Source organism: Pan paniscus, chromosome 8, assembly GCF_029289425.2.
Source record: "Pan paniscus chromosome 8, NHGRI_mPanPan1-v2.0_pri, whole genome shotgun sequence".
NCBI classification, from domain to species: domain Eukaryota; kingdom Metazoa; phylum Chordata; class Mammalia; order Primates; family Hominidae; genus Pan; species Pan paniscus.
The window spans coordinates 115,946,372-115,973,146 of record NC_073257.2 but is presented as its reverse complement, the minus strand read 5'-3'; the positions used below and the strand labels follow the sequence as shown (position 1 = coordinate 115,973,146).

Here is a 26,775-nt window from a genome sequence, read left to right as displayed (position 1 = left end):
CTGATTTGAAGGACAAGAAGGTCCTTATCCCTTCCCAACAGCACCTCTCTCCATTATTAGGTGGCTAAATGCCTAAAATTCCATCACTAACATGTCACTCTTTTAGGTCAGCATCACTATATCTGGTTGCCTCTTTTGTAAAACGAACCCCTACCCCACCAATTGCTCAGTACGTTCAGTCATTAGCATATTATGAATTAGTTCACCAACTATTTTCTCCAGATGGGCTTGACCTGGCTTGAGTCACAAGAGGGGAAAGAGGACAAAGACATCTATAGGGGAAACAAGACAAAGGACACAGAACACAGGAACAGAGGACGAAGACATCTATAGGGGAAACAGATCTTGAATATAAATCCTGCCAACTTCAGTTTCTCTAGGGCTCAGGCAGTATGACCACAGGCCATCCACGTGCCTAGACTGTGCTCATCCATGAGCCCATCCACGTGCCTAGACTCATGAATCATGCAGTGGGATTCCAGTACCCATGGCACTGAGGAAGGGTACTGCCACAAAGTTGTGGCAGTTCTCCAGCTGTAGAAGGTAGGCAATAAAAAAGCATTTCCTTTATGCTGGTCCTTTGTTTCCTTTTCCCCATGGGCCTATAAATAGTTAATCTACCTAAGCTGGAAGGAGAAGCTTTCTGCCTCCAGTAAAGTTTGATTCCTGGAGGCAGATTTTTTTTTAAATCCAGCAAGTGTCAGATAATTGGAAGGGTGGAGTAACGCTGTAAACCATGACACACCTTTGTCAGGACATGTTTGGAAGCAAAGAGTTGAAACAAGGTGGAGAGAAAGAGAAGTGAACATTTTTGAAAGATCACTCAGCTTTAACACACCTTGGCTGGGTCTGGATAAAAAAAAAGTGAGCACTGCAAATTTCTAGAAGAAAACATCAGGAGAAGAAAGAGAGAGGGGGATTTATTCAAAGTTGTTTCCAATTCCTTCAAAACCTCAAACCAGGTAAGTAAACAGGAAGACTGACCTTTCTCCTTTTCTCTGAGACTTTGATTTAAGGTTTGCCATTTAGAAATTAAATGTTTATTGGAGAAAAGAAGATGAAGTTCTGTAGTTTCTAGCATTCTGGTTAAAGTGATTAATTGGTTATAAAAGATGACTTTGGTGTATGCATTCTGCTTAGGGTAGGTCTTTCAAAGGAAATAAGTGGGGAAAAGGAGAAGGCTGGTTAAAATATACCGGGCTTTAGAGGCAAGATCTTTCTGTATTGTTTTCAGCATTGTAAAATGACTTGTGTTGTTTTATTTAGAATATGATACGGGCTTATAATTTCTTCTCTCGCAATCTCAGTTTCCTCTCTCGCTATCTTGCTCTCCTCTTCCCTCTGTCTCTCTCTCTCCACTGGACGAAGAGAACAACTCAGGGGTGAAGTTAAAGTATAGGTAAGGGGGCCTTCTAGAAACAGTCCCTGTGCTGACTGGGCCTCTCTGATTAAGCCATACATGGTAAACATTGCTGTTTACCATGCTGTAAAATTAACTCTAATCTAAAGAAAAGTAGGATCTTTGAAATGATCTGATTAATTCAGAAATTTTCCAGGATCAAACTTAGAGGAATAAAAAAAGGAAGAAAATTGTTTCCCGTATATATACTCTTACAAGTCAACTTGGGTTTCCCCCTGCCAAAAAAATTAACTTTGAGATGAGAATTACCAGTTTAGATACCTAACTGGACGACGTTAACTGGTAACTGACAAATTATCACTTTACTTTTTGAAGTGGAGGCAAAACCTCTGGCACATTCCTTCTTTTGAGAAGTAGTTAATCAGTAGTCTAATAGTGGACTTGTAAAACGTAGCAAGATTTTTAAAAGGTATTTATTTGAAAAGCAGAATAGTTTCTTCTTACCTCCATATGTTATCTCTTAGAGCTAAGGCACAGATCTGTCAGAACTAACCTAAGACAGATGTCTATCCCCACACAGACTCACTCCAGAGAATCAGAGGTGTCCTGCTTTACTCTTAGGCCCTGCAAAACACCCACATGAGTCTGATCAGAGTTTACACAGGAAAAATTAAAGTGAACAGCTCTGCTTCAAGCTTGCATAGAAACTTACCAGCCTTGGTAACATGGCAAAACCCTGACTCTACAAAAAATACAAAATTAGCCAAGCATAGTGGTGTGCGTAGTGGTGCACACTCATATTATACTAACCCCATCTCTACTAAAAATACAAAAATTAGCTGGGCATGGCGGTGCATGCCTGTAACCCCAGCTACTTGTGAGGCTGAGGCAGGAGAATTGCTTGAACCCAGGAGGCAGAGGTTGCAGTGGGCCAAGGTTGTGCCACTGCACTCCCACCTGGGCAACACAGCAAGACTCCGTCTCAAAAAAAAATAGGAAAAAAACTCCTTAGACTGGTGAAACTGACCTGACCTAAGAACTAACCACCTTCTCAGATTATGAAAAACAAAAAGAAGTCTGTGTTTACATTGTTTGCGTTTCATTTGCCATTATTAACAGTGGCAGGACACAACTGTAAACAAATCAGCATAATCACAAAGCTGGTGCCCTATCCCACCTGCCCCCAGTCATGAAAATCCAGGATACCAAATGTAGCAAGCAGCAAACCCATCTCTGGGGTGTTACAGAGACAAAGCCTCCAAGATAGTCAATTCCAGGGCATTGGCTTTCCTGGCATCAAACTGCTGGGCCCTTCTGTGTTATCAGGTCAATAGCCAGTGGATGGTTTTCTAATACTTTGGCAATTTTGTTGTTGTTTTGTTTTAAAATTTAAAGTGTATAGAGACTGGAGTAATAGAAGCTATAAAAATACTTGCAATTCATTAGCAGAGTATAGGAACATTTGTTCCTAAAACAAAAAATAGAGAGAAAAATACTTAGCTTCTTCATTCTCTTTGTTGTATCAAGAACAAAGTGTTTCATGTGTCATTAGAATAAGAAAATGTGATGTTTTAAACCTAAATGTGATGGTAAACAGTTAACGTGATGGTTCACTGTCACTAACAGTGGTTTGTCCTTGTGTGTGTGTGTATGTTAGACAGCATCGTCTGAATAGTTTTAGGTAGACGTGACATCATTTAAATAAAGGGGAAAGGAAAAAACTCATAAAAGTAGAAAAATGATTTAAAATTGTGTCTTCTTGCCTAGAAAAGTGACATGGGATCATTTTTACACCTTCACAAAAACATTAGCTATAAAATAGCCACAAAGCAACCCTTTAGAACTACGGATGGAAATTAGTATAATTTTGGAATTGAGAGCTTGAATGATCTGCTCATCCTTAGTTCTAGTGAAGTGGCCCAAATATCTGAGAAGTTAAAAATTATGTTATTTGACAGTGCTTCCATTAAGTAGGACTTTTGGAAGACGAACACACTGGTGAATCCTGCTAGGATAGGCAGGCTCAGGCACGTACCTGGGCAGGAAACGTTCCTTTTCCTAACGTTACACTTTTAAAAACTATCAGCACTTAAAATGTGTAAAAAAGAAGTCCTGGGAATATACTGTAGGTCCCATGGGAAGATCCTAGTCCAGGCTTGTGCCCCACGCCATCACTCTCCATTTAATATAACTCACTTATAGAAAGTTTCCTCTTATATTTGGTTTAAAGGAATCAGTCTCCCAACACGTACCTGACACCTCAGATTGGCTGTGGAACACACAGACATTGGGGTGGCTTCAGATTGAGAGAGAGGCATCTACCTGTACCTGCTAGAGCAGGTTATATCCACAAAGTATCTTCCAATGAGGAGCTCCCAGGCCCTGAAGGAGGGCATCTGATTTCTAAGTAGGTCATCACTTTGTGCCCTCTGGAAGTTGGGGAATCCTTAGCATTTTACTGCAGAAATCAAGGCTTTGTCATTGGGATTCAGGGAAAAGATGGAGGGCCTAGAAATGCCTGCTATGTTTTGGATAAAGAAAGAACAAGCAAAACTTTCCAGGTTTGCTGCCTGGAGACTGTACTCTTAGCAAACAGAGTCATGATCCATCTGCCTAAATGGCTGCAAGTGGAACCCTTCCGGCCAATCCCAAATGTATAGCTGTCAGCAGCAACTTTCACTGAAAGATCAAAGTAAGCAATAACTTGTAGGAAGTAAAAGTTTCCGTGGATTGTTATAAACAGTTCATTTCAGGATAATATTTCATATCAGTTCAGGTACCATCCTAGAAAGCTGGTCACCTCCCCACTGACTGCCAGGCTCATTTAAAGGTTTAATCTCCCCAAATGCCTCCTGATCCACAGCTTATTATCTATTTTTTTAAAAGAAAGTCAGAGAAGGCTTTCAGAGGTATCAAACTGATGCTTAAACAAAGGATTGCAAAGAAGGTGTCCAGTTGCACGTAGGTTTGCATGACATAAGTCATATAGGTTATAGCTGGAATGCAGACAGATTCACTGGTCAGATTTGTCCTTGTAATGAGGCTAGACTCCTTTGTTAAACTGTGTATGAAGCCCCTCCTCTGGGCTCCAGGAAACATACCTATAAAGACATTCTTTGGCTTCTCAGATCCAGCTAGGATTTTTTCCATTGTGCCTCATTCCTTGCCTCGAGCTATGTTTGAAAAACACCAACGAGCAAGAAGTTGGCACATTTACTAGGGCCTGAAGCTAAGTGTACAAATCTTGGTTATTCCACCAGATCGTTGATCAGCTGGTCTCATTTGGTCTTGGTTTCCATCAGGGAAGTCATCCAGAGCCACACAGTATGACTTTCATGGTCCCTAGACACTTTTGCCTTTGTAGGCCCCTTCCTCCATCAAAAAACTTTTTAAAATTCTATTTTACAACTGCATTGGTATAAAGAAGGACATAATCCAGATTAGATTCTGATCATTTTTCCTTCTGATGTTAAAAGTAAACATTTTGTGAGCCCCAAAATGTGCTGTGGGCCTAGGCACTGTGCCCACTTTGCCTACTGGGTAAGTCGAGCCTGAAGGCACTAGGCAGAGACTGGAAGGAGAGCTCTTCAAGCAAGGGGCACCTGGCAAAAGCAGTGTGCCTCAGCATTCTAGAACCCAGTTCCAACTACAACCAAAAAATAAACTAGGAGGAAGAGAAAGTTAGAGGAAGGGAGAGAACCACAGGGTAAGTCAGATTTCAGGTCCTTTCAGAACCTGGGGCCAGGCAGCACAGCAAGAGAAGAGCTCAGTTGGGATGGGACCCTTGCTGTGCATTCCTGTGTGTTTAAGACTTGAGCTTTCATCCCCACCACCATTTGGCAACAGCCCTGCCTCATATCATCCATGCTGAGGGACACAGTGGACAAGATTGCACTGGTTTTCTTTTTCAGAAGCAGAGTAAGAATGAAGGGAGAATATAAAAAATACAAATATGTATTTTCCTACATGCTTCTATAGATTTTACAGGCTTTCTTGAACTGTTTTTCATACTTATGTCTGCAGATAAGCACATGAGAGCCGATTATAGTGAATGTTTCATACTTTGAGAAGAGTAAAGTTCCATACAAGTACGACAAATATAATTATTTTTATCCTGATTTAAATTCATCAAGTGCCATTCTTACCTCCAGACTCTTAAATAATGAAGCATGAATGTCTCATATGCATAGAGTTCCATAAAGAACATTGAACATTATGGGAGACATTAAAATGAATTAGTTGATAGCACTAAGTGCCTTGACAGATCCCCTTCAGCTATTTATTACCATGGAAAAGAATGGAGGTTTTATAGTCAAACAAAGGTCAGGACACCTGATCTGCTATGTAAGCCTCTTGATGCTCAGCAGGGGGCAGGCTGATCAACTAGACACTGAAAAACAAGATCCCAGCACAAAGAAATAGAATCCAAAGTGGAACAATTAAATTAACCTCTATTATACCTGTTACAAGAAATGGGAATGACTCATAAAAAATATTCACGTGAAAGAATTATGGTTTAAATTCTTGAAATCATGTTTTTGGTTATCAGCTTCAACAGTAGGGACTTATAATTACTAAAAACAATGATAAGTATGACTATCATGGTTTCTGATTTTTCCTGCAGGTGGCTATGGTATGGATGTAACCAAGAAAAACAAACGAGATGGAACTGAAGTCACTGAAAGAAGTAAGAGCATCAGAATTTTTTAATTTATATGTTTTATTATGAAAGTAATAAAAATTTGGAAACAGAATAAGTAATTCATTAATAATTCTACCACAACCACTATATCATGTTTAAGTGTGTTCCTAAATGGACTTTAATCCTTCTCATAAGACAGCTCTTGTTGATTTTTATGTCAAAAGATATCCTGCTTTTTCTTGAATGATGAAGGTTGTCATTTCCATGTACAGTTTTTATAACCCTCATTTTTAATGATGGGATAGCATTCTGCTAAATGAATTCACCATAGTTTATTTTATCATTTCCAAATTTAGGGGTACAGGGCAACAGAAATCTAAATGAATAACATCCTAGTTATTGTATCATAGTTGACCTCTATGCTGAAAATTGAAAACAAATACATTTATTTTGTGGAACTGCCCAAATAATAAATTCAGAAACATTTAAACTCTCCTCCTACCAACTCTAAGTCAGGAAACTCTTTCACTTATTCTGTGACTTTCATATATCTCCAATAAAAAAAAAAATTCTGGCTCCATAGACTTGAAAGTTTTAGTTAGGAAATAATTCACTTTTATGTGTCAAAGAATCCCAAAGGTCTATACAATGAGAGGTTTAGTGAAAGCTGAAGGACTGTTATTCAAATCAAGCTGCCACTGCACTCTACAAAAACATTTCCTTTTTTTTTTTTTGAGACGGAGTCTTGCTCTGTTGCCCAGGCTGGAGTGCAGTGGTGTAATCTTGGCTCACTGCAACCTCCACCTCCCAGGTTCAAGCCATTCTCCTGTCTCAGCCTCCCGAGCAGCTGGGATTACAGGTGCCCACCACCACACCCAGCTAATTTTTTGTGTTTTTAGTAGAGACGGAGTTTCACTATGTTGGCCAGGCTGGTCTCAAACTCCTGACCTCGTGATCTGCCCGCCTCGGCCTCCCAAAGTGTTGGGATTACAGGCGTGAGCCACTGCGCCCGGCCAACATTTCCTTTTATGCATTAAGTACTGTTTCTGTCATGTCCATAACCGCATCTTCTTGCTAGGACAACCAAACTAATTAGCAAAATGCAGTATGAAGAAGGACAGTGTGAATGAGAGTCATGTGGGATGGAGCAGGTGTCAGCGGCACAGCTGAAAGTAGCACAAAATGATCCTGCACCATCTTCCTTTACTCTTTTCTCCTTTCACCACCTTCCCCACACGTATGTGCCCATGCATGCCACACACACACACACATACATGCACACATACACACATGCATGCATGCATACAAGCACACTGGAAACCTGCTTTCAAAGAACAAAAGCCCCAGATAGGTAGGGGCTTCTGTATACCCACCAGAGACGGAGGTAGTGCTGAGGGCCACAGTCAGAGCATGAGTGATGGATTCACCATCTCTCAGACCTACAGGAACTAAATTTCAGAGGCCAAGGGACTGGTTCTTCAAGTCTGTCTGTGATGTGCCTGGATCACTGATTTTGCCAAACCCCAAATGTGACTTATCAGGAGCACCCTTCCTTCCCACAACTCCCCACATTCAGGGGTTGCCCTGAAGACATTAGAACGAAACATAATGTTCTTAAACACCTCCAAATTCATGAAGAAGTACACAGTGAAGTCAGCTAGGGTGTTGGTCTCAGCTGAACTGAGAGACCGTGGGGAAGGAGAAATGCAGAGAAACAGAGTGACTTGAGACAAGAGGGCCTGGTCCTCCTTCAACCTCAGACCAGGCCTGGACTGGATCTAATTATCCAAGGAGAGACATCAACAGCAAAACAACTCATGTTTCAAACGCAGTGCATAACTTCTTTTGGCTCCAAAGAGATATAAACTTATTTTCCAAGCATATGAAACCCATTGTTGTTGCTCATATCTTTTTGCACAGTGGGTCAGATCAGACACCTTAAAGCACAAGGATAGAAAAATCAATGTCGAACCTAATTTAATATGCTTAGCCTGTGACAGAGCTTAGACGTTGCCAAGATCCAGAGCTGTCAGTGCATTACATAAGAACTCATCTTTTCTTTGTCTTTTTCTAGTTGTCACTGAAACAGTAACCACAAGACTTACATCCTTACCACCAAGTAAGTAACTACCTCAATAGCTTTCTTTTCAGTAGGTCACATTTGAAGGGCCCCACACCTGTAACCTTTTCCATGGGAGCTCCAAAATTTTTGACATCTTTTTTAACAGCTATATTGACATTAATTTCTATACAACAGAATTCGCCAGTTTGAAGTGTATAATTCAGTGATTGCTAGTATATTTACCAAGTTATGCAGCCATGGTTACAGTCCAATTTTAGAAGATTTCCATGCCTCCACAAAAAGAAGTGACCATTAGCAGTCATTCCTCATTCTCCCTCCTCTCTCCTCAGCCCCTGGAAACCACAAATCTACTGTCTCTGTAGATTTGCCTATTCCAGATGCTAAAATATTGGATATCTGATCTAACCTGAACAAGGACTGGGGGCTACCAGTCAAGCTTCTTGTTGAGGCGACTTTTTTTTCCAGGAGCTCCTGTCACTCCTGTAATATTGATCTGAGCCCAAGAGCTACCCCCTGCCCCCGCCTCCAGGGAGCCTAGTTCCCTGGGGATGGGGAGAGCCCACCCACCAGCAGGTGAAGTCGGAGCAGTGATGGGCTGCCAGGTGGAACACCAGCAACACAGAGCTGCCACACGCCCCTCCAGCACTTCTAGTGGCTGCCATGCCTGGGCACTGACCAGGCACTCAGAAAAAGCAAGCCCAACCAGGTCCTGGACTCAAGGAGCTTTCATCGCTCAGCCTTTTCTACTATTTAAAATGTCCTAATATGCAACTTGCTATATTCCACCCAGGAGACTTTTCTTTTAAATCAGGTGGAATACTGACTCTAGATATTTGTATAAAACAAAACAAAACAACAACAACAAAAAAACCAATGAAACTGGAGCATGGCAGCTTGCATCTTATAATGTAGGTGGGAAAGGAACCCCAGACTAAGAAGGTCCTGGTGAAAAACCAGGGAAGCCTTCCACAGGGTGGGGGACCAGGGGATCCTCTGGCCTGACTCCACCCTGAAATTATCACCTGCTTTTGTTCCTGGCAGAAGGCGGGACCAGCAATGGCTATGCTAAAACAGCCTCTCTTGGTGGAGGGAGCCGGCTGGAGAAACAAAGCCTGACTCATGGCAGCAGCGGCTACATAAACTCAAGTGAGTGCCCACTAGTGCAAGAGGTCAGGGAAGAATGGGTGACAAAGAGAGAGACACCAAGAAAGTCCTACACAGGACACAGGGCAGACACGATTTTGAATCAGTGCACAAAAGGGACAATTACAATCACCTGTCATCCATTCCAAATCCCCCCGAGAGTTATCAAAATAACACACAGCCATTGGGCAGCAGGGCTGGAGACCGCGGGTGCAAATTATAAATCATCAGCATTTGAAGCCTACTTAAAATCAGATCCATTTTCATTAAGTCCACAATATAAATAACTATCATTAATTAAGACTTCATGGGTAGGTAGCTATTTCCTCACTAAATCACTCCCTTTAAGCCATCTCTTTAGAGAACAATGTGCACGCCTGAGGGTTTACAATTTGAATTAACAACGAAAGAAACTTAACGATTGGGTTACTGTGCTAAGGGAAGCTGGTGACATGTGATCCCATGCTGTGCAAGATTCCACTGGGCAAGCATCCAACACAGGCCCATTGTTCCCAGTGAAGCACTCTTTCAAACTAAAACAAAACAAAGCAAAGCAAGGCAAAAACAAAACAAAAACAAGAAGCACCCAGATAGCCCCTGAAGCCATTTAAAATACTTCGAAGTAAAACTAAAAAGGAAGCCCCAAGACATTAGAACAGCCAGGTTGACCAAAAGAAACACCTGCCCTTACCTGTTGAGGCACACTTCCACGCTGGATTATATTCTAGTCCATCCAAGCAGTGTCTACAAGAAAAATCCTGCCAAATCCTTTCCATTTCCGTGCATGGTAACCATGCACAGGAAGGACATTCCCAGGCAATAATTCCACCTTTCCATTTGTGAACAGCTGGGGGAATGCTGAGGTGGCCCCTTTCAGCTGTGCCCTCCCGAAGAACCTCCCTGAGTGTACTTGGTTAATATAGCTGGGTCACAGTAGCCATTTGGTTCACCTTTCTGCTGAAGCACTGAGAACTTATGCTTTTCCCCTCTTGCAGCTGGAAGCACACGAGGCCATGCCTCCACCTCTAGTTACAGGAGTGCTCACTCACCTGCCTCCACTCTGCCCAACTCCCCAGGCTCAACCTTTGAAAGGAAAACTCACGTTACCCGCCATGCGTATGAAGGTATCAGTCCCACTAACCTTACAAGAGAACCATTCTCTTCCCCAAGCAACTTCACTCATTCTTTGAAGATTTACATGCTGGCCACCTGTGTCTGCCCCTCACCTTTCTTCCCACTCCTCCTTCATTTCTTTTATGGACTTCCATTACTTGAAGACTTCATTCATTCATTCACTACCTCATTTATTTATTCATTCACCCATTTAGTTACTTTTCCAACTAGTATTTTATCCAGTACCTGCTATGCGTTTAACACTGTGTAGAATGCCTTGACGAATGCTTAAATGAATCAGACATAGATCTTGTCTTCAGGACCTGTAGTCTAATAGACAAGTTAAGATGACAGATAAAATACAATTGTGTAAAGTAGATGGAGATTATCATTTTAAGCTGAGGAAATTGGGGAAAATTCTATGGAGGAGGGGACATCTGAGCGGGGTCCTCATGATGAGTAAGAATTTGATACCCAAAGATGGAGAGATGGGACTGTCCAAGCTGTGGGAGCAGCAGCATAAGCAAAGACAGCCAGGAGAGCCCAGGGCTTAAGTCGGAAATTCAGTGGTACTTATGTGCAAAAGGTTTGAGGGACTCAGATTCAGTGCTAGGATAAGATGTTTAGACTTTATTCCATATGCAATGGGAAGCCACAGAGAGTTTTTAGCAAAACAATCATATTTTAGGTCCAGGACTGGAACTCTGGAAGCCATGTGTTGGAAAAATTGGTGAGAAAGAGACTAAACCCAGTGACAAGTTAAAAAGAAATCCTCAGTCATCCAGAGAAGGGACATTTTGGCTGGGACCAGGTTGGTAATGATGGAGGTCAGGAGCTAGAAGTGAAAGCTATCACTGAGGTGGAATTGACAGGTTTGGCAATTGACTAAATGTAAGGAGAATGCTTCACACACAGGTTGGGTTCTTGGTGGTGCCAACAACTGAAACAGGGAATTAGATGGATGACTCCACTTGATGAATCCAGCTAATTCATCCTGAAGTACAGCCACTTACCCAGCTCTCTGGCGAGGGTAGCAAGCAGGCAGTGGGTGATGCAGGATTTGAGTTCAGGGAAGAAGTCAGGGCCCAGATACCCAGGTGGAAGCCATTCGCAAAGAGGTGTTAGAGGAAGTCAGAAGACTAAAGGAGTTTGCCAAGAGAGTATAAAAGTTGAAGGAAGCAAAGGAAGGTAAAGCGGAGGGAATAAGGAGAAAGAAAAGCCAGAGAACAGAGAGAGGAGGAAGAGTCTTTTAGGGACAAGGGGAGACCAGGAACATACAGCATTGCTGAGGTCAACACAAGAGAGTGCTCAGGGTCAAGAAGGAGTCGTAGAAGAAGACACCTGAGTTCCATTACTAAGGTTCCTGGAGTTCCTGGTGATCTGCAGAAGCAGTTTTATGTGGGAAACTGACCAGCCAGGTGGCCAAGGAGTTTAACAGTGAGAAGAGATTGGTGCTGGTGTTGGAGAAGCAGGAGTAAGGCCCAGACACTCTAGTGAATGATTACAGCGGGCTAGCATCCCACGCGCACAGCAGACTCCCTCCTGCCGCTGCAGGACAAGAGCTACTGGGCCGTTGGGAAGCCCCAAATCCAGGTGAGGTGGATTGCATCATCACAGTGCTTTCTGAGGTCGGGCCTGACCAGGGATTTGTACCTTCATTTTAACTGGGTCCACGTTTGGGACAAGCCTCATAAGGTCAGAGAGGTTCCTGGTGCTGAGGGCAGGTTACTTGATCAGGGCAGGTCACTTGCTCTAGGACAGACACAGGACAAGCCAGTGGAGGAATTGAACAAAAAAGAAAGAAACCAAAACCTCCTGCTCTCCTTTGTTCATCCCTGCCTCATCTGAAGTAGGTCCTTGACCAGAGCAAAGTGCTGCAACCAGGGCCATGATGGGTCGTGTTTTACATCATGAGCCTGGCTCCTTTGACATGCATGCTGAAGAGCATACCTCATTCCCCCCTGAAACACTGAGGGCTGTGGAGGTCCAGAAATAAGTAACAGGCACTACCTCCCCTTTTGGAAGCTTTATGGGCTTAAGAGGCCATTTGTTCTAAGTGTTTCATCCCCTCTCCAGGGAGCTCCAGTGGCAACTCTTCTCCGGAGTACCCTCGGAAGGAATTTGGTATGTCCTCTCCTTATTTTCTAAAGAAATGGTCAAACGAGGCACTAGGAAAATCCCTGGGGGAGATGAAGTGGTGGGAGTAGGGGACCTCATGAGTTAAATGGATTCTTCTAAAAGAGTTTGACCCCTGCTGACCTATTTTTCCCTTGCTCTTTATCCTGAAGCATATTAAGGGGACTATCAGCCACGTTAACTTGCTGTCATAAGCCTTTGCTCGTGGCACTATAGAAATGGTAAGCTATATATAAGGCTCAGGCTTGGATGGATAAGCCCCTAAGGCCAAGCAATAATTGTAGGGATTCTTCTTTCCATGAGATGCACAGAGGCCTCCCAAAGAAGCAGAGCAGCGAGTAGAACACACAAATGCCAGGCATCCCGGCATCTCCACTATTGCTTGCTTTCAAGGGAACTGTGTGTGCTTCATGAACCCCCAGGCTGTGTCTTCACTTGGCCTTAAGTTTTCGTTCCATGTTCTTGAAATCTCACTGTGCATATGAATTGATGCCAGGATCATTGATTATACAGTGATTATAATTTTCTGTATTTGCTTACAGTGGGGAAACCATGGCAGTCTCGAATAAAAAATCAAAGGGAAGACTTGGGAGCTTTTTGATACATTTGATCAGTGTAGTCAGCCAGTCCAAATGGATCATGCTCCCCAACAGGATTACCTTAGCTAACTTAACATTCAAAATGTTAGCTAACTTAACATTCATTTAGCTAATTTAACATCATAAATGTACTAGGGCATTGGAAAACATTCTCTGCTGTTGCTAAGTGATCATCATTTATTAAGCAACTGCTATACAGAAAAGCCCCTATCTGGATTTAGACACACTATGAAAGTAACCCCTCCCCAAATATATCTGCCTCCATGTCAAAAGTATTTAGCATGCCACCTCTTATATATGCCTAAAAATGCATTTCTTTGTTTCTCAGCATCTTCTTCAACCAGAGGACGGAGTCAAACACGAGGTGAGTGCTGTCACTGGGTTCAGTCCAATTCATTCAACAGGTATTTTCTGAGAAGCTAATGTGTGTCCAGCCTTGAGCCAGGGAGTGTAAGGAGTACAGAAGAATAAATAAGGCATGCTTTCTGCTTTCGAGGAGCTTAGAGTATCCTGGGAATCTTCCACCGGCTCTATCGGGAGGGGAAGGGTAGCTTTTGACAGTAATCTAACAAGCACATAGAGGCAGGAAGCAAAACACATGATAACAATGTGGGGCATCATTTGTCTTGCTGTGGATCATCTGAAGATGCAGATACCACATCTGCTTTCACTTCTGGTCTCCTGGCTGACTTTAACAAGATACGCTCTAATTGCTTTTACACATCAAAAGATGAGCAAAATCTCCCCAAATTTTTTTTCAAAATTTATCCAGGAGATAAACAGCTCCATGACAGTTTTGTAATCTAGTCATGTAGACAATGATATAGGAGAGAAATGTGGTCCTGGGAGAAGCAGCCCTTGCTAAGCTTTGGGCAGGGTGAGGGGCAGCATGTTAGGGCTGAGCTGAAGGCAGAATTCTTCACAATGACCCACCTAGACTTCCTATGGGCCTTATTATCATCAATAACTTGGAAGTTAGGAGTATGCCAACCACCCACAACTTTAGGCTGATAGTTGAAAGATGCCAATTCTCCACCTGAAGCTAACTAATAATGTTAGCTACCAGCTTCCTGCCCCTCCCATCTCTGAAGAGGCCAAAATGGCAAGTAAACACTCTGGCTTTTAGAATCTTTTGCCAATGCCTGAGACCATGGAGGCAGGAGAGAACCTTGGTTCTGGCAGCCATGAGGTGGATGATGGGGAAAGGATTGACCATTGCTGATTGTACTGGAACCTCCTTGCTCAGCCTGGAATTTTATTAGAACATCTCCAGCTGCCTGGGAGGTATGCAGTTGGCAGGATGGGGAATTGTTGGAGGTAGGGAGGTCTCCCTTTTTAAGCAGCACTCTTCTTGGGCACACCTAGATTTCCTGTTTCCAGAGCTCAGAAATATCAGAGCAGCCTAAAGGGCCATCTGCTGCTAGGAGTTCAGTGTCAGGGATTGTGATCTAAGCTCCTTCATTCATACCCTTCTCTATCTCTTCCCTTGTACAGAGAGTGAAATTCGAGTTCGACTGCAGAGTGCATCCCCATCCACCCGATGTAAGTGGTCATGATCTTGCTGAAAAGAAAGGGTCCAGAAATCCAGGGCTAGTGCTGTGTGTGTGTGTGTGTGTGTGCATGCATGTGTGTGTGTGCATGCATGCACACACATGTATGTACATGCATGCAATCATGAAACATCTTTAAGGGTCTTCTGTGAATTGGACCCTGGGTTAGGTGGCTGGGGTTAAGCCGCTGAGTAAACCGTGGTTCCTGCTGTGTAGTAGTTCACAGACTAATAGGGAGACAGTAAGTCAACCAACCATCGCAACTCAGTGTGGTGAGGGAACAGGGAGGAGCAGCTCCACGGCAGCCCATGGAGATCAGGCCAGAGAAGACTTCCCGGGGTAGGTGTTACCTGAAAGGAAACTGAAGAGTGGATCAGTTCGGCTCAAAGGGATGAGCCTGCATGAGGCATCGAAGGAACAGTTCAAAGCAAGGACATAATGGGATAGTTTAAGATTAGAGAAGGGTCAGTAGTAGAGTATAAGAATTTGAACTTTATTTCAAATGTCAGAGACCCCCCAGTCTCTGTCGATGGAATATGTTAGATACCTGTTGTTCTTGCTAGAGGTATTTGACAACGTTTTGAAATGAGCTCAACTTTAGGGCAGCAGTCATGTTCAAGGAGTAGAAGAAAGAACACGGTCAGTGGCTCAGGACAGAGATGGGTGCTTGTCCAGAGAGCTCAGTACCTAGGGTTGTGGAGTCTGACTCCAGGCCCGACACCTTCTCACCGGAGTCCTTCCAGGCTTAGGGGTGGTGAGGCGAAGGGAGTTGGGGCTGAGAGTTCCTTCAGCATACAGTGTCTGCAAACCTGTGTCTCCTCTCATGCACTCCCCATGCATCCTCTCATGCACTCCCCATGCATGGTGCCTCCCACCTCTCCTGCTTCCCTGCTTCCTGTATGGGAGGCACAGGGAGCTTGCTCCACTTTTCACCTTGCTACAAATTAAATCAGCCAGATAGACTTGAAATTAAATCACACGTGAACACAGCACAATATTTAGGAGTTATGGCCCACAGATTCCTTTTGACAGCCCCAGGCATACAAGGTCAAGGACCCAACATCAGATGCATCCTGTGCAGGGGATGAGACTGCTGTTGAAGCATCTGTTTCAAGGGACCTGGTTCTCTAACTGCCTGATCCTAGATAATAGTGTCTTCCAGCCACAGAATCATTCCTGTGATGTTTGATGAGGTCTAATTAGGAAATATCTCCCAAGCACCTTGACCTCCTTGTGAGACGCAGAAGATTTATGAGGCTAATATGACAAAGTACCAAGTTGATAAGTGCTATTCATTAGTAAAATGTGAATATTATAAAGCCAAGCAAAAAGTTCCAATGTGTGAGGCAGATGCCATTCTCCCCAGTAGTCAGAATGCCACAAATGTTCCCCCCAGTTGCACAGGGACTCAGGAAAGAACTCTGGACTTAACAGAAACGTCTGTGGATTCTTTCACAGGGACAGAATTGGATGACGTTAAGCGTTTGCTCAAGGGGAGTCGATCGGCAAGTGTGAGCCCCACCCGGAATTCTTCCAACACACTCCCCATCCCCAAGAAAGGCACTGTGGAGACCAAAATTGTGACAGCGAGCTCCCAGTCGGGTAAGTCTGACAGCCCAGGCTGCCGAGGAGTGTGAGAAACAAACTTACCCATCCAAACCCAAAGAGTGGACTCAGAGACCCAGAGAACAGTGAAAGTGAGACTTGAAATTGGGGCCCACCAAATCTCATTCCAGCTAGCACAGGGCTTTCCCTAATAGCAACCTGTTTTAGGGCATAGATATTTGTTTGCTTGTGACAGCTGCCTTTGGTTTCCTAAATTCCCACAATGTAAGACTCGGCAGGCATTGGATTTTATGGTTTAGGGGGTAGAGGTTTTAGTTATGTTGATTATTAGATTGATTGGATATTCCCTACTTTCCACCCCTAGTACTGGGCCCTATCCAATACTCAGGTCTTCTTTTGTGTGTTAGGATTAATCCTAACCATATCCACCCCTATTGAAGGGGTTTGCTTATAGCTCTCTTCTAGGTTTTCCTTAGAGTTAGCTTTAAGTGTTCCTTAGGTGACTTATACACTTCCCATTTGCCCTTTTCCCTTCCTTCTTGGGTTTCTTTTACCAGTCCCTTGAGTGTAATGAGTTCACCCTCGTTTAGCTGTTCGTGCTCACGTTTCAGTGGTTAGGACCACTTGATAGGGACCTTCGCAGCTTGGGTGGGGCTTACCTTCTTTTTAAGTCTTAATTAGCACCGAGATGCCAGGCTGGAAGTGGTGAACTGTGAACTCAAGAGGCGGGGTTTGAGTTCGAAGTCCTTTTAAGCTAAAGGATGACAGGGTGGAGGATATGGCCAGTATATGATTTCTTAAAAACTGGTTTTTGGTTTCCATAGTAGGAAGATCAGTAGTCCTATCTAAATATGGGAGTCCATATCATAACTTGTAAGGGGACAGTCCCAAGTCTTTGCTTGGGGCTGTTCTAATCCTAAGGAGTGCTATTGGGAGACATTCAAGGCATTTTAGTTGTGAAGATTAGTTTAGTAATATGCGTTTTGAGAATTTGACTTATTCTTTCTACTTTTCCAGAGGAAGGGGGATGCCAAGGGGTATAGTAATCCCATTTAATGTGTAAACTTTCCATAATTCCCCTTAGCACCCTTGAGGTAAATTGATACCCATTGTCTGAATTAATATTTTTTATCAAGACAAATCTAGGTATAATTTGTTTTAAGATTATTTTTACCACATTCCTGGCGGTGGCAGTTGGGAGGTGGAATTCCTCCACCCAGCCGGAGAGGTGGTTTACCATTACCAGTAGATACTTTAGTCTCCCTATTTTGGGCATTTCTGTAAAATCTACTTGAATGCTTTGAAATGGCCTTAACCCAGGAGGTCTTCCTCTGGTAGTCTGTTTTCTAACTACTTTTTTGTTTATTCTCTGGCAGGTTACACAACACCCACACACTTGTTTAGCAAGGGTATAGATCCCTATACACCCATGATTTTTTAGTATTGCATCACACATATCCTGGGGACCCCAGTGAATTCCTTTATGCAGTATGGACATCAGTTTTCTCATTATGGGTTTGCTTATCATTTCTCTCCCATCAGGGAGCACCCACCTCCCATCCTCAGTTTGAGTGGCCCCTATCTTGCCCAGCTCTTCCTCCTCCTTTTTAGAAAATTTGGGTTTTAATATCACCTTAGGGATCTGTGGGATTAGGCTAAACAATCTAACTTCTTCCTCCAGGGAAGCTTGCTTAGCAGCTTTATCTGCAAGCCTGTTCCCCACAGCTTCTATAGTTTTTCCTATGGCTATCTCTGCTAGAAGCAAGAGGCTTTTAAAAACTTGTTTGATCAGTTCCCCATGTACAAATTCTTTCTCCCTGCTATTTATTAGGCCCCGCTCTGTCCAGATCTTTTTAAAGGTGTGTACTATTCCATGGGCATATTTGGAATTAGTATATACAGTGCCTTCTTGGCCTTCTAGAAGCTTGAGGGTCTGGTTAAGAGCATGTAATTTACAGGTTTGGGCTGACCAATTATTGGATAATCTACCTTTTTCACATAAGGATTATTTGTTTCCATTAATGACAGCATAGCCATTGTGTTTTTTACTATTTACTACTTGGGATGACCCATTTACAAACAGTCTCATCCCATTATGTAATGGGGTGGTTTAACTGTAGTTTGATATTAAGGTCTGGTTTAACTTTAGTTTGACATTCTATGATATCCAAACAGTTATGATTTGATGCCTCTTTATTCTCCTCTCCTTTTCATAAGAAGCTGGCTGGATTCAAGAAAATACATGTTGTCAAGACTAAATTATCTTTTTGTAATAATATGGCTTCATATTTTAAAATCTGGGAATTAGTTTACCATCTCCCAACTCTTTGATTTAATATATTCCTGACCTGATGTGGGGTGCTCACTACCAGGGCCCTGCCGAAGATCAACTTCAGACTCCCCTCCGCCAGCAGGGCCATGGCAGCCACTGCCCACCTGCACCTTTGTCTCCCCATCTCCCATCTTCCTTGGCCTCTCTCTCTTTCCCTGTCTCTCTGTCTTCTTCTTGTACTCTTTTTTCCTTTTACATTATCTCTCTCCCCAGTTTCACCTTCTGTGTCTTTGATCTCTGTCTTTTCCCGTCTCTTTCTCTTTCGCTTATTTTCTTTTTTCTTTTTTTTTAATCTCTCTGTCTCTGTCATCCCTGTTTTCTCTTTCCCTTACACTCAGTTTCTTCTTCTTTCTCTGGGCGCCAGCGCACTCGCCATGTTAACAGCTTACTTACATTAGCTCTCTCACACTGTCCACCTTTATCTCGGCTGTTTGCTTCGGCTCTGCAGCTCCTGCCGCCCCCACACCTGCAGCTGCACAGCCGGCTCCCTTGCCTTCAGGGTCAGCAGCTTAACTCTTTCTCTCTCTGAGCACCAGCGTGAGCCATGCCGTGGCTCCCCTCTGTCCGTCTGCAAGATGGACAGCTTTGGCTTTCTCTCTTTCTCTTTTTCCAATTCGTTTCTTACTTTTCGCAAAAACCTTCTAATTCCTTAATTGGCTTTTTATTCCATCCATCAATTTTTTTGCAGTTTCTTAGTAATATCAGGCCAGCTTTTAGTCATAAAATTAACCTTTAAAAGGCCTTGCCCTACTAGGTCCTCTGGATCTAATTCTGATTGTTTTTTTTTTTTCTTTTGATTCCTGAGCCTCTGCAGAAATGCAGAGGGAGTCTCCTCTTTTACTTGTTGAAGCTCGAATGCTTTTGAGACATTCTATGTCCTTGAAGTGGACTCTTTAATCCCTTTAATTATTCATTCCCTTAGGTCCTGCATTTGGGCCCGATCTTTGGGGTTATTTTTATTCCATCTGGGATTTGCATTTAGGAATTTCTGCTCAGCTGGCGGGACTTCTTGCCCGAGAGGATGCTGTCTTTCCCAAATGGTCATGGCTGCCCTTTTAATTATTCCCCTCTCTTCCCCAATAAACAGAATAGTCATGATTGAAATCATCTTAGCCCAAGTACAAAAATTGGGTCCTAAAAATTGATCTAGCTGCTTTGGGAGATTTTCCAAGAGCGGCCTTATTTCCTATTTAAAACTCCTAACCTTAGTACTTGTTAGAGGCACACTTACATATCCAACTCCTCCCTGTCCCATAGGGACTTCTCTAAGAGGGTACATATTAGACATCTGCTGTTTAGAAGGAATAGGGAAATTCTCAATGTCCTTCTTACATTGTTCTAATTCTTTCCTCAAGTTTGGATAAGGATTTACGGGAGCATTGGGTTTAGCTTCTTTATGATCCCCAGATTCCTCTTCCTCCAGCCTTCCTGTTACTCCCTGATCTCCCTGTCCTCTACTTTGTGAGATGTAAAGTGGAGGCAAGCATGTTACGGGATTCCAGAGCTTTTTATTGGGTGAGGGCTTTTTACTATGCTCTTTTTTTTTCCTCTTGAAGGGGGAGCATGGGGGTTAATTCACTAATTTAACAAAGAGCATAACCCATCTCCTCTTGTGAGGATGGGGTTTTATTATTCACATAGAGAATTAAAGCTTGGCACACCCAATCCTCATCTGAGCCAAACTTAGGCCAAAAGACTGAAGGCTGATGAATGGGCTCTTTGGCCCAGATAAAACAGCAATACTTTATCATTTTTTGCTTTTCCTTGTCCCTGGTTCGAGGGATAGCCCTTAAAAACCTGCAGCATTTTCCTTAATGGACTATTTGGGAGAATGTTAGAGGGTGTCTTTTTAGTTCCCTCTTTTGTTGGGCAGGGGCTTTAGGTGTTTGTTTAGGGTTGTCTTGGTGCATTTTGTTGCAGCCCACAATGCATTGCAATCCTAGTTAGCTTAGGGGCTCTTCAAGTATTTGACTTATGACCTAAGTAGCTGGGCAAGCTGATAAGAACAGACAAAAATGAGCTATTTTGCAGTCTAGTAAACTTTTACCTTAGACTAAACTTCTTTGGTCTGAGTGAGGGAAACTAAGTGGGGGGACCTGGTGGGGAAGGGGAGACCAACAAGCAGGCATTAGCTATCCAAGCAGGGGCCTAGTATATCCTGTTTCTTCTGTAGTTTGCTGACCTAAGCTGATTTAAGAAACTTTGTCTTGGAAATGGACCACTGTATACATTATTCCTTCAGGAGAAAAGGCAACAAGGTGGCAGATCTATCCTGGCCTGGGGATTCAACCACGCCTTGGCAGGCCTTTCAGGCTTTGCCAGAGACCTTGAAAAGCACTGAGCACCTTCTCTTCAAGCAGTGAAAAAAGTGGGCTGTACCTATCCTACCCCTGGCTGGTCACCCATTCCATATGCATAGCCCAGCCCTAAATCCTAGAGATTCTCTCCCAGGACAGTATGTTGGCCAGATCCCCCAAATGAAGAATACTGGGGAAATGTGTAGAGTTTTCGTGTATTCATTCAGTGACTATTTATTAAATGTCTCCTCTATGCCAAGCACCAGGCATTGAGGAAAAGCAATGGACAAGAGAGACACAGTCACTGCCCTTGTGGACAGTGGGTCTCTGGAGGAAGTCAGAAAACCAACATGTCCCAGTCAAGTAGGATGAGCATTGTTCAGCTGTTCCATATTACATGTCCCCCAAGTGCAAGATAGGTTCTGTGGAAGGCAGAAATATAAATTAGCAGAGCCGTGGAGGGAGGTGAGGGAAAAAGCTAGATCTACTATGATAGGAAACATCCCTCCCATTCACTACGGGAGAAAAGCCTAGAGATTGTGATCTTTCTTGTTTTTCACCCTAAAACCAAAACATCAGGGCACTTTCTGACCTGCATGGCTGGCTCCCTCTCACAGACAAATATGCAGAACTGGCCCCAAATATGAAGAAGCAGGAAAATCCCCTCTTGGGGGCACAGTGTCTGGCTGGTACATAGGAATGTTTAAGGAGGGTGGAACCAGAGAAGTCTGCCATGCATGCAGTGTGGCCCCAGACCAAGGACTCCCCTGCCCAGGCATGCACACTGCAATGGCCATGGTGCCTGGAATTCTACTGAAAGAGGTTCTCTTCGGGGTCTCATTTGTTGCTCCTGAAAGAACTGTTCCCTCAGGGTCTTTGAAGATGGAGGAGTTGGCAACAGCTGGAGACGAATGCCATTGGTGGGACAGCCCACGAGGAGATGGGGAGCCAGGTTTAGAAGGAGAAATGGTTGGACCCCAAGGCAAAATTTGGCTACCTCAGATTTTACCAGGAGCCAGCAAAAATTTCTAATCCAAGAGATAATGATTTCACCAGCTCTGAGATTTCAGATGGAAACTACCCCAGGTTCCTGGACTGCGAAAGTTCCTGAAATGTGGGGCTTTCAATGCCCAAACCAGGAAATCCCAGCAAAATGAGGTGTCTAGATTCCCCAGCAGGGAGTGTTGATTTGTCTCTCACTGGGGTGTGTGCATGTGTCTGTTTCCAGTGTCAGGCACCTACGATGCAACGATCCTGGATGCCAACCTTCCCTCCCATGTGTGGTCCTCCACCCTGCCCGCGGGGTCCTCCATGGGGACCTATCACAACAACATGACAACCCAGAGCTCATCCCTCCTCAACACCAATGCCTACTCTGCGGGATCAGGTACCTGGCGGGCAGCCCACACCCTCTCTCACCCCTGAACTCGGCATGCCTCTATCCTGGAGCTGGATGACCCTCAGAATGTTTGCCATCCTCAGGGCCTCCTGGAGAGGCTTTCTGTGGCCAAACATCCCAGGAGATTCCCCCTGGAACTTCAGTTCAATTCAATCTAGAAGGTATTGCTTCTGGTGCGTCCCCTTTAGAATATATAGCACGGTGTATCAGGAAAACCGGAAAGAACACTGAAAATGGATGTAGGAGATCTAGTTTCATTTCATATGAATTGACGGTGGAGCCTTGAATAAGTCATTTGACTTCTCTGAGCTTCAGGGACCATCTCTGTAAAGTGGGGTCACTCACAAGAGAGCCTTTGGCTGGACCCACTGTCCACTCCAGGTTTGACAGACCTGAGATCACCTGTTGGCTGTGACCCAAGGTGCAGTGCAGGCTAGTGTTTCATTCTCTGCTGCAAGGCAAGAGCCTGTTTTTCCTAAAAACAAAAATTTACCAAAATATAAAAACCCAATCCTGGCATTTCTTCTGGTGCTTCTGTGGTATCCAAATCTCTATCCCTGTCTGGGCCAGATGTCCCTCTCACCAGCCTTCCTCCTTGCCCCTGCAGTCTTCGGAGTTCCAAACAACATGGCGTCCTGCTCACCCACTTTGCACCCTGGACTCAGCACATCCTCCTCAGGTCAGTGTCACCATCTTGAGATGATTTTTCCAGGCTATTTGCATAGAAGTGTTAGGATGCTTCACCCAAGAGCATGAAGGCCTTTCTTCCATGCATACTGCAGCCCAGAAGCAGAGGCACAGGGTTGCACAGAACCTGCCCTCAACCACAGGGAGAACTCAGACCCCAAGGGAAAAGTCTCAGGCGAGGGGACGTGAGCCCACATTGACGTGTGTATTCTAAGGTGGCGCCTTTATTTTCTGGAAGAGTTGGAGGATTGGAAATGAAGGGTCTAACGGAATCATAGTGTAGGACATTTTCAGGGTAAAGGCATTGTTAATTTAGAAGGATTTTATTTCAGATCTTTTAAAGAAAAATAGAATTCATTGAGTAACTACTTTCAGATCTTTCTATAAATATAACACATAGTTTGTTGGAGTAACTATATTGGGGTAAATAATGTTACTGCTTATCTTCCAATGCAAACATACAACAATTTTAAAGAAATATTTATTTGCTATGTTTCCACATACATGTTAAGAGCCTATATGTAAATATTACCAGCCTACATCTTTTCTTTTTAAAGGAGTCTGCCTTCTCCCTGTGATAATGTGATTAATAAACATAATGATGTGAGCCTTGTTTATTTACTTGACTGATATAGAGGCAAGTACAAGTTTTGCATTCAGATTTTCAGCACCTTCCTCCAGTTGACTAGAGGCCCACCAAATCCAGAAGACATTGGCTACATGTTTTATCTCTTCTGCCTTTGCTATTTTGCTTTGCAAAGTCCTGATAAAAACCAGGTTCCAAGGGAAGGTGGGCTGATATCAGATCCTTGATATTGTGCCCTAAATAACAAAGCTGCTGGCCAGGAGGAATAAGCTTCTGCACGTTGTTGAAAACAAACAAACAAGCAATCAAATAAACAAGGAGCCTTCGAAATCATAGTGGAGGTGGGGGAGTTTTATGTGTTTGTGTCAGGAGAAGGAAGGGCTAACGGGAATACTAGGAGTCTGCCAAGTTAGTGCCTCTCAGCACCCGAGGTGTCTGTGTCCATATCCTAAGCTTACAGTTCCCACACTGTGCACCAAGGCACCCCAGGGTGTCACAGGAAACAGGGAACCCCTATGATATTTTAAAATTTTGAGAGATCTGTCAGCAACATCTGTCAGACCCTGTGCAAACTACTGCTTTTAACTTGGATGGACCTAACTACGTAATAAGTAGAACTGTTAGTAATATTTGGCCTGGGGTAGGTAGGTGGGGGTATTAACAAATTTACTACGTTACAAAGAGTGTGGGAACCGAGGAAGTTTGGGAATCTGTTGGCAAAACCATTGATCATGAAAGTGGTTTGGGACTCTGGGGGCCGTCCTAAGCCAGGGGGCATCCCCCGTGCTCCCTGTACTCACCTGACCTTGGTTGCTTTCACAGTATTTGGCATGCAGAACAATCTGGCCCCCAGCTTGACCACCCTGTCCCATGGCACCACCACCACTTCCACAGGTCAGTAGGCTAGGGTTGGAGCTTAGGCGCTGGGAAGTGACACCTCTTTGCAGCTACAACTCACTGAATTAGGAGACCCAAAATGTCCCTGAAAATCAGTCGACCTTTCCCACCAAAGACACAACACTCAAGATATCAATCTTGATCATTAACTGGCTCAGACATGAGTCAAGCACACAGGGAAGGCTGTCCTGTCAACAGCATCACCTTGTAAGGCATCACTTGTATGTTCCTGTGTCTCTCACAGCCAAACTGGTTAGGTTGGTGGTCTTGCCAGCTCACTGCTATCCTTGACAGCCCACTGTCACTGCAAATCAATCATCTGGTTGATTTTATGGTGCACCCCCTACAGGTTGCCACCGCTGTGCCAATCTGGGGGTGACTGGGGACATGAAACCTAGGTCAGCCTTTGCCTCCAACTTGCCTGCTACTTAATTGGAAGAGAAAGTCTAACACACATGAGACAATGAGAGGCTCTATAAGACAATGGGAATAAGTGATAGGCCATGCAGAGCAGGTGTTAAGGGCTGTAGGAGTTCAGGAGAGAAGGAGATGCATGGGGGTCTAGGAGGACTTCCTGGAAGTAGCTAGAAGGATGAAGAGGATTATACCTAAGAATGTTCCATCTAAACCCTCATTACTGTCCCCATGGCTGGAGAGAGTTGATTCATCATCTGCTTCTCACTGAAAAGTGTCGGGGGTACCTCTCTGCCAGGGCTGACCAGGCTTCTCCTGAGTCACCTGGAACCACCCTCCCATGCTGACCCAGCTTCCTTTCTTGCAGCATATGGGGTGAAGAAAAACATGCCCCAGAGTCCTGCGGCTGTGAACACTGGCGTTTCCACCTCCGCCGGTGAGTGCTACTCCCAGCTGCCAGGGGTCAGGATGGTGCACAGGGAGGATTACTCTGCAGTAATCCTGCCTGTGTATCCTTCCAATACACATGGTATACTGGAAGAGGAAATAGGACCCATGAGTAGTCTTAGGCCTGCAAATGCGACTTGCCCCAAAGGCCTCTTGGATGTTTCCATGAGTGAATAAAAGTGAACATTCCCATGAATGTTCCTATCAGAAGGGGGCAGGAAGCTCCACCCTCCATACCTGCCTAGGGCCAGGCACTTGCACATTAGCCACTGCCCTTGACTGGAAGCCTTTGGCCTTCACCTGTTACATGCAGCTCATGGAGCCCTCAGAAACTGTTGGCACCCTCCCTACTTTTTACAATATCTATATCAACTTTGTCTACATATTTCAGCACCATACAGTAAGCTGTTTCCTCCATTGTTCTAATCCTAGTGTGTTGTCTTCCATTCAACAATTCATTTATTGGAAAGCCTTTACTGAGCACCTTCTTTGTGTTAGATGGACAGTGTTCTAAGTGCTGACAGTACAGCAGTGAACACGACAGGATAGATTCCTGCCTTCACTAAGCTGATGTCAGTGGTGGAGGCAGACGACAAACACACAAAGTATGCAAGATAATTACAGAAAAGGATACAGATTATAAGCACAGCAATAAGTAATGTGGTAGAGACGGGAGTGTGTGTATGAGGGTGAAGTGCTTTAGATGGGGTAGTCAGCTAAAGCCTCCCCAAGAAGGCAACTCTTAAGACCTGGAGGATAAAAATGAACCCAAGTTAGTTAAGGAAGGACTTACCTGACTGGGGGACTTTTACCCATTCAATAAAGATCCTATAATCTCCAGGAGGGGAGGCAGCCCCCATAAACCAGCCATCCAGAGCTTCTGACATTGACCCAAACTCTTGGTGGCCAGGCCCAGCCAGGCATAGAGGGTGTCCTTGGTCCCCAAGATGCTTCATAGTAACCACTGTCAGCAAGAACAAGAGACCCTCATACACACCTGCTAATTTACCTCCCTCCTCCTTCTCTTTCTTCTCCTTCCTCTTCTTGTCTTTTCTCCCCTCTCCCTTCTCCTGGCACATGTCCTTCCTTCTTACCCATTTTCTTTCTCCCCAGCCTGCACCACAAGTGTGCAGAGCGATGACCTTTTGCACAAGGACTGCAAGTTCCTGATCCTAGAGAAAGACAACACACCTGCCAAGAAGGAGATGGAGCTGCTCATCATGACCAAGGACAGTGGGAAGGTCTTTACGGCCTCCCCCGCCAGCATCGCTGCAAGTGCGTCAGATCCTGTGTGGCTTGGGTTTCAGAAGAAAGCCAAATAGTGTAGGAGACCAAATGTCCTAGCAAGGTGGTTTGGGACCCTATGAGTCATGAAACCATAGCCATCCCATTCTAATGAAAAGCACCTGTCTGAATAGTATGTTCCAGGGTCTGCCTTGAATGCAGATGAGCTGAGAAAATTCAGGCAAAGAGCTCTCAGAGAGGCATTTGGGTGACAGCAGGTCTAACTGCAAACACAGATCA

The 26,775-nt window shown here is 44.1% G+C and overlaps 1 protein-coding gene across 2 annotated transcripts in view; it reads left to right on the top strand.

Annotated features, from left to right (window-relative positions):
- The first annotated feature begins 222 nt into the window (after positions 1-222).
- COL17A1 (collagen type XVII alpha 1 chain) overlaps positions 223-26,775 on the top strand; it is a 60,437-nt gene continuing 33,884 nt past the window's right edge. The window contains exons 1-14 of one of the 2 annotated variants that reach the window (XM_063607878.1): positions 223-543; positions 5,985-6,047; positions 8,077-8,121; positions 9,127-9,231; positions 10,224-10,352; positions 12,418-12,465; positions 13,405-13,440; positions 14,571-14,618; positions 16,085-16,228; positions 22,050-22,208; positions 22,828-22,899; positions 24,316-24,387; positions 25,172-25,240; positions 26,365-26,526. In XM_063607878.1, the coding sequence (XP_063463948.1) occupies positions 5,996-6,047; positions 8,077-8,121; positions 9,127-9,231; positions 10,224-10,352; positions 12,418-12,465; positions 13,405-13,440; positions 14,571-14,618; positions 16,085-16,228; positions 22,050-22,208; positions 22,828-22,899; positions 24,316-24,387; positions 25,172-25,240; positions 26,365-26,526 (1,141 nt within the window). In that variant the 5' untranslated portion in view covers positions 223-543; positions 5,985-5,995. Of the gene's footprint in view, positions 544-5,890; positions 6,048-8,076; positions 8,122-9,126; positions 9,232-10,223; positions 10,353-12,417; positions 12,466-13,404; positions 13,441-14,570; positions 14,619-16,084; positions 16,229-22,049; positions 22,209-22,827; positions 22,900-24,315; positions 24,388-25,171; positions 25,241-26,364; positions 26,527-26,775 lie in introns of those variants that run through there. The other variant, XM_034931431.3, reaches the window with a different exon arrangement.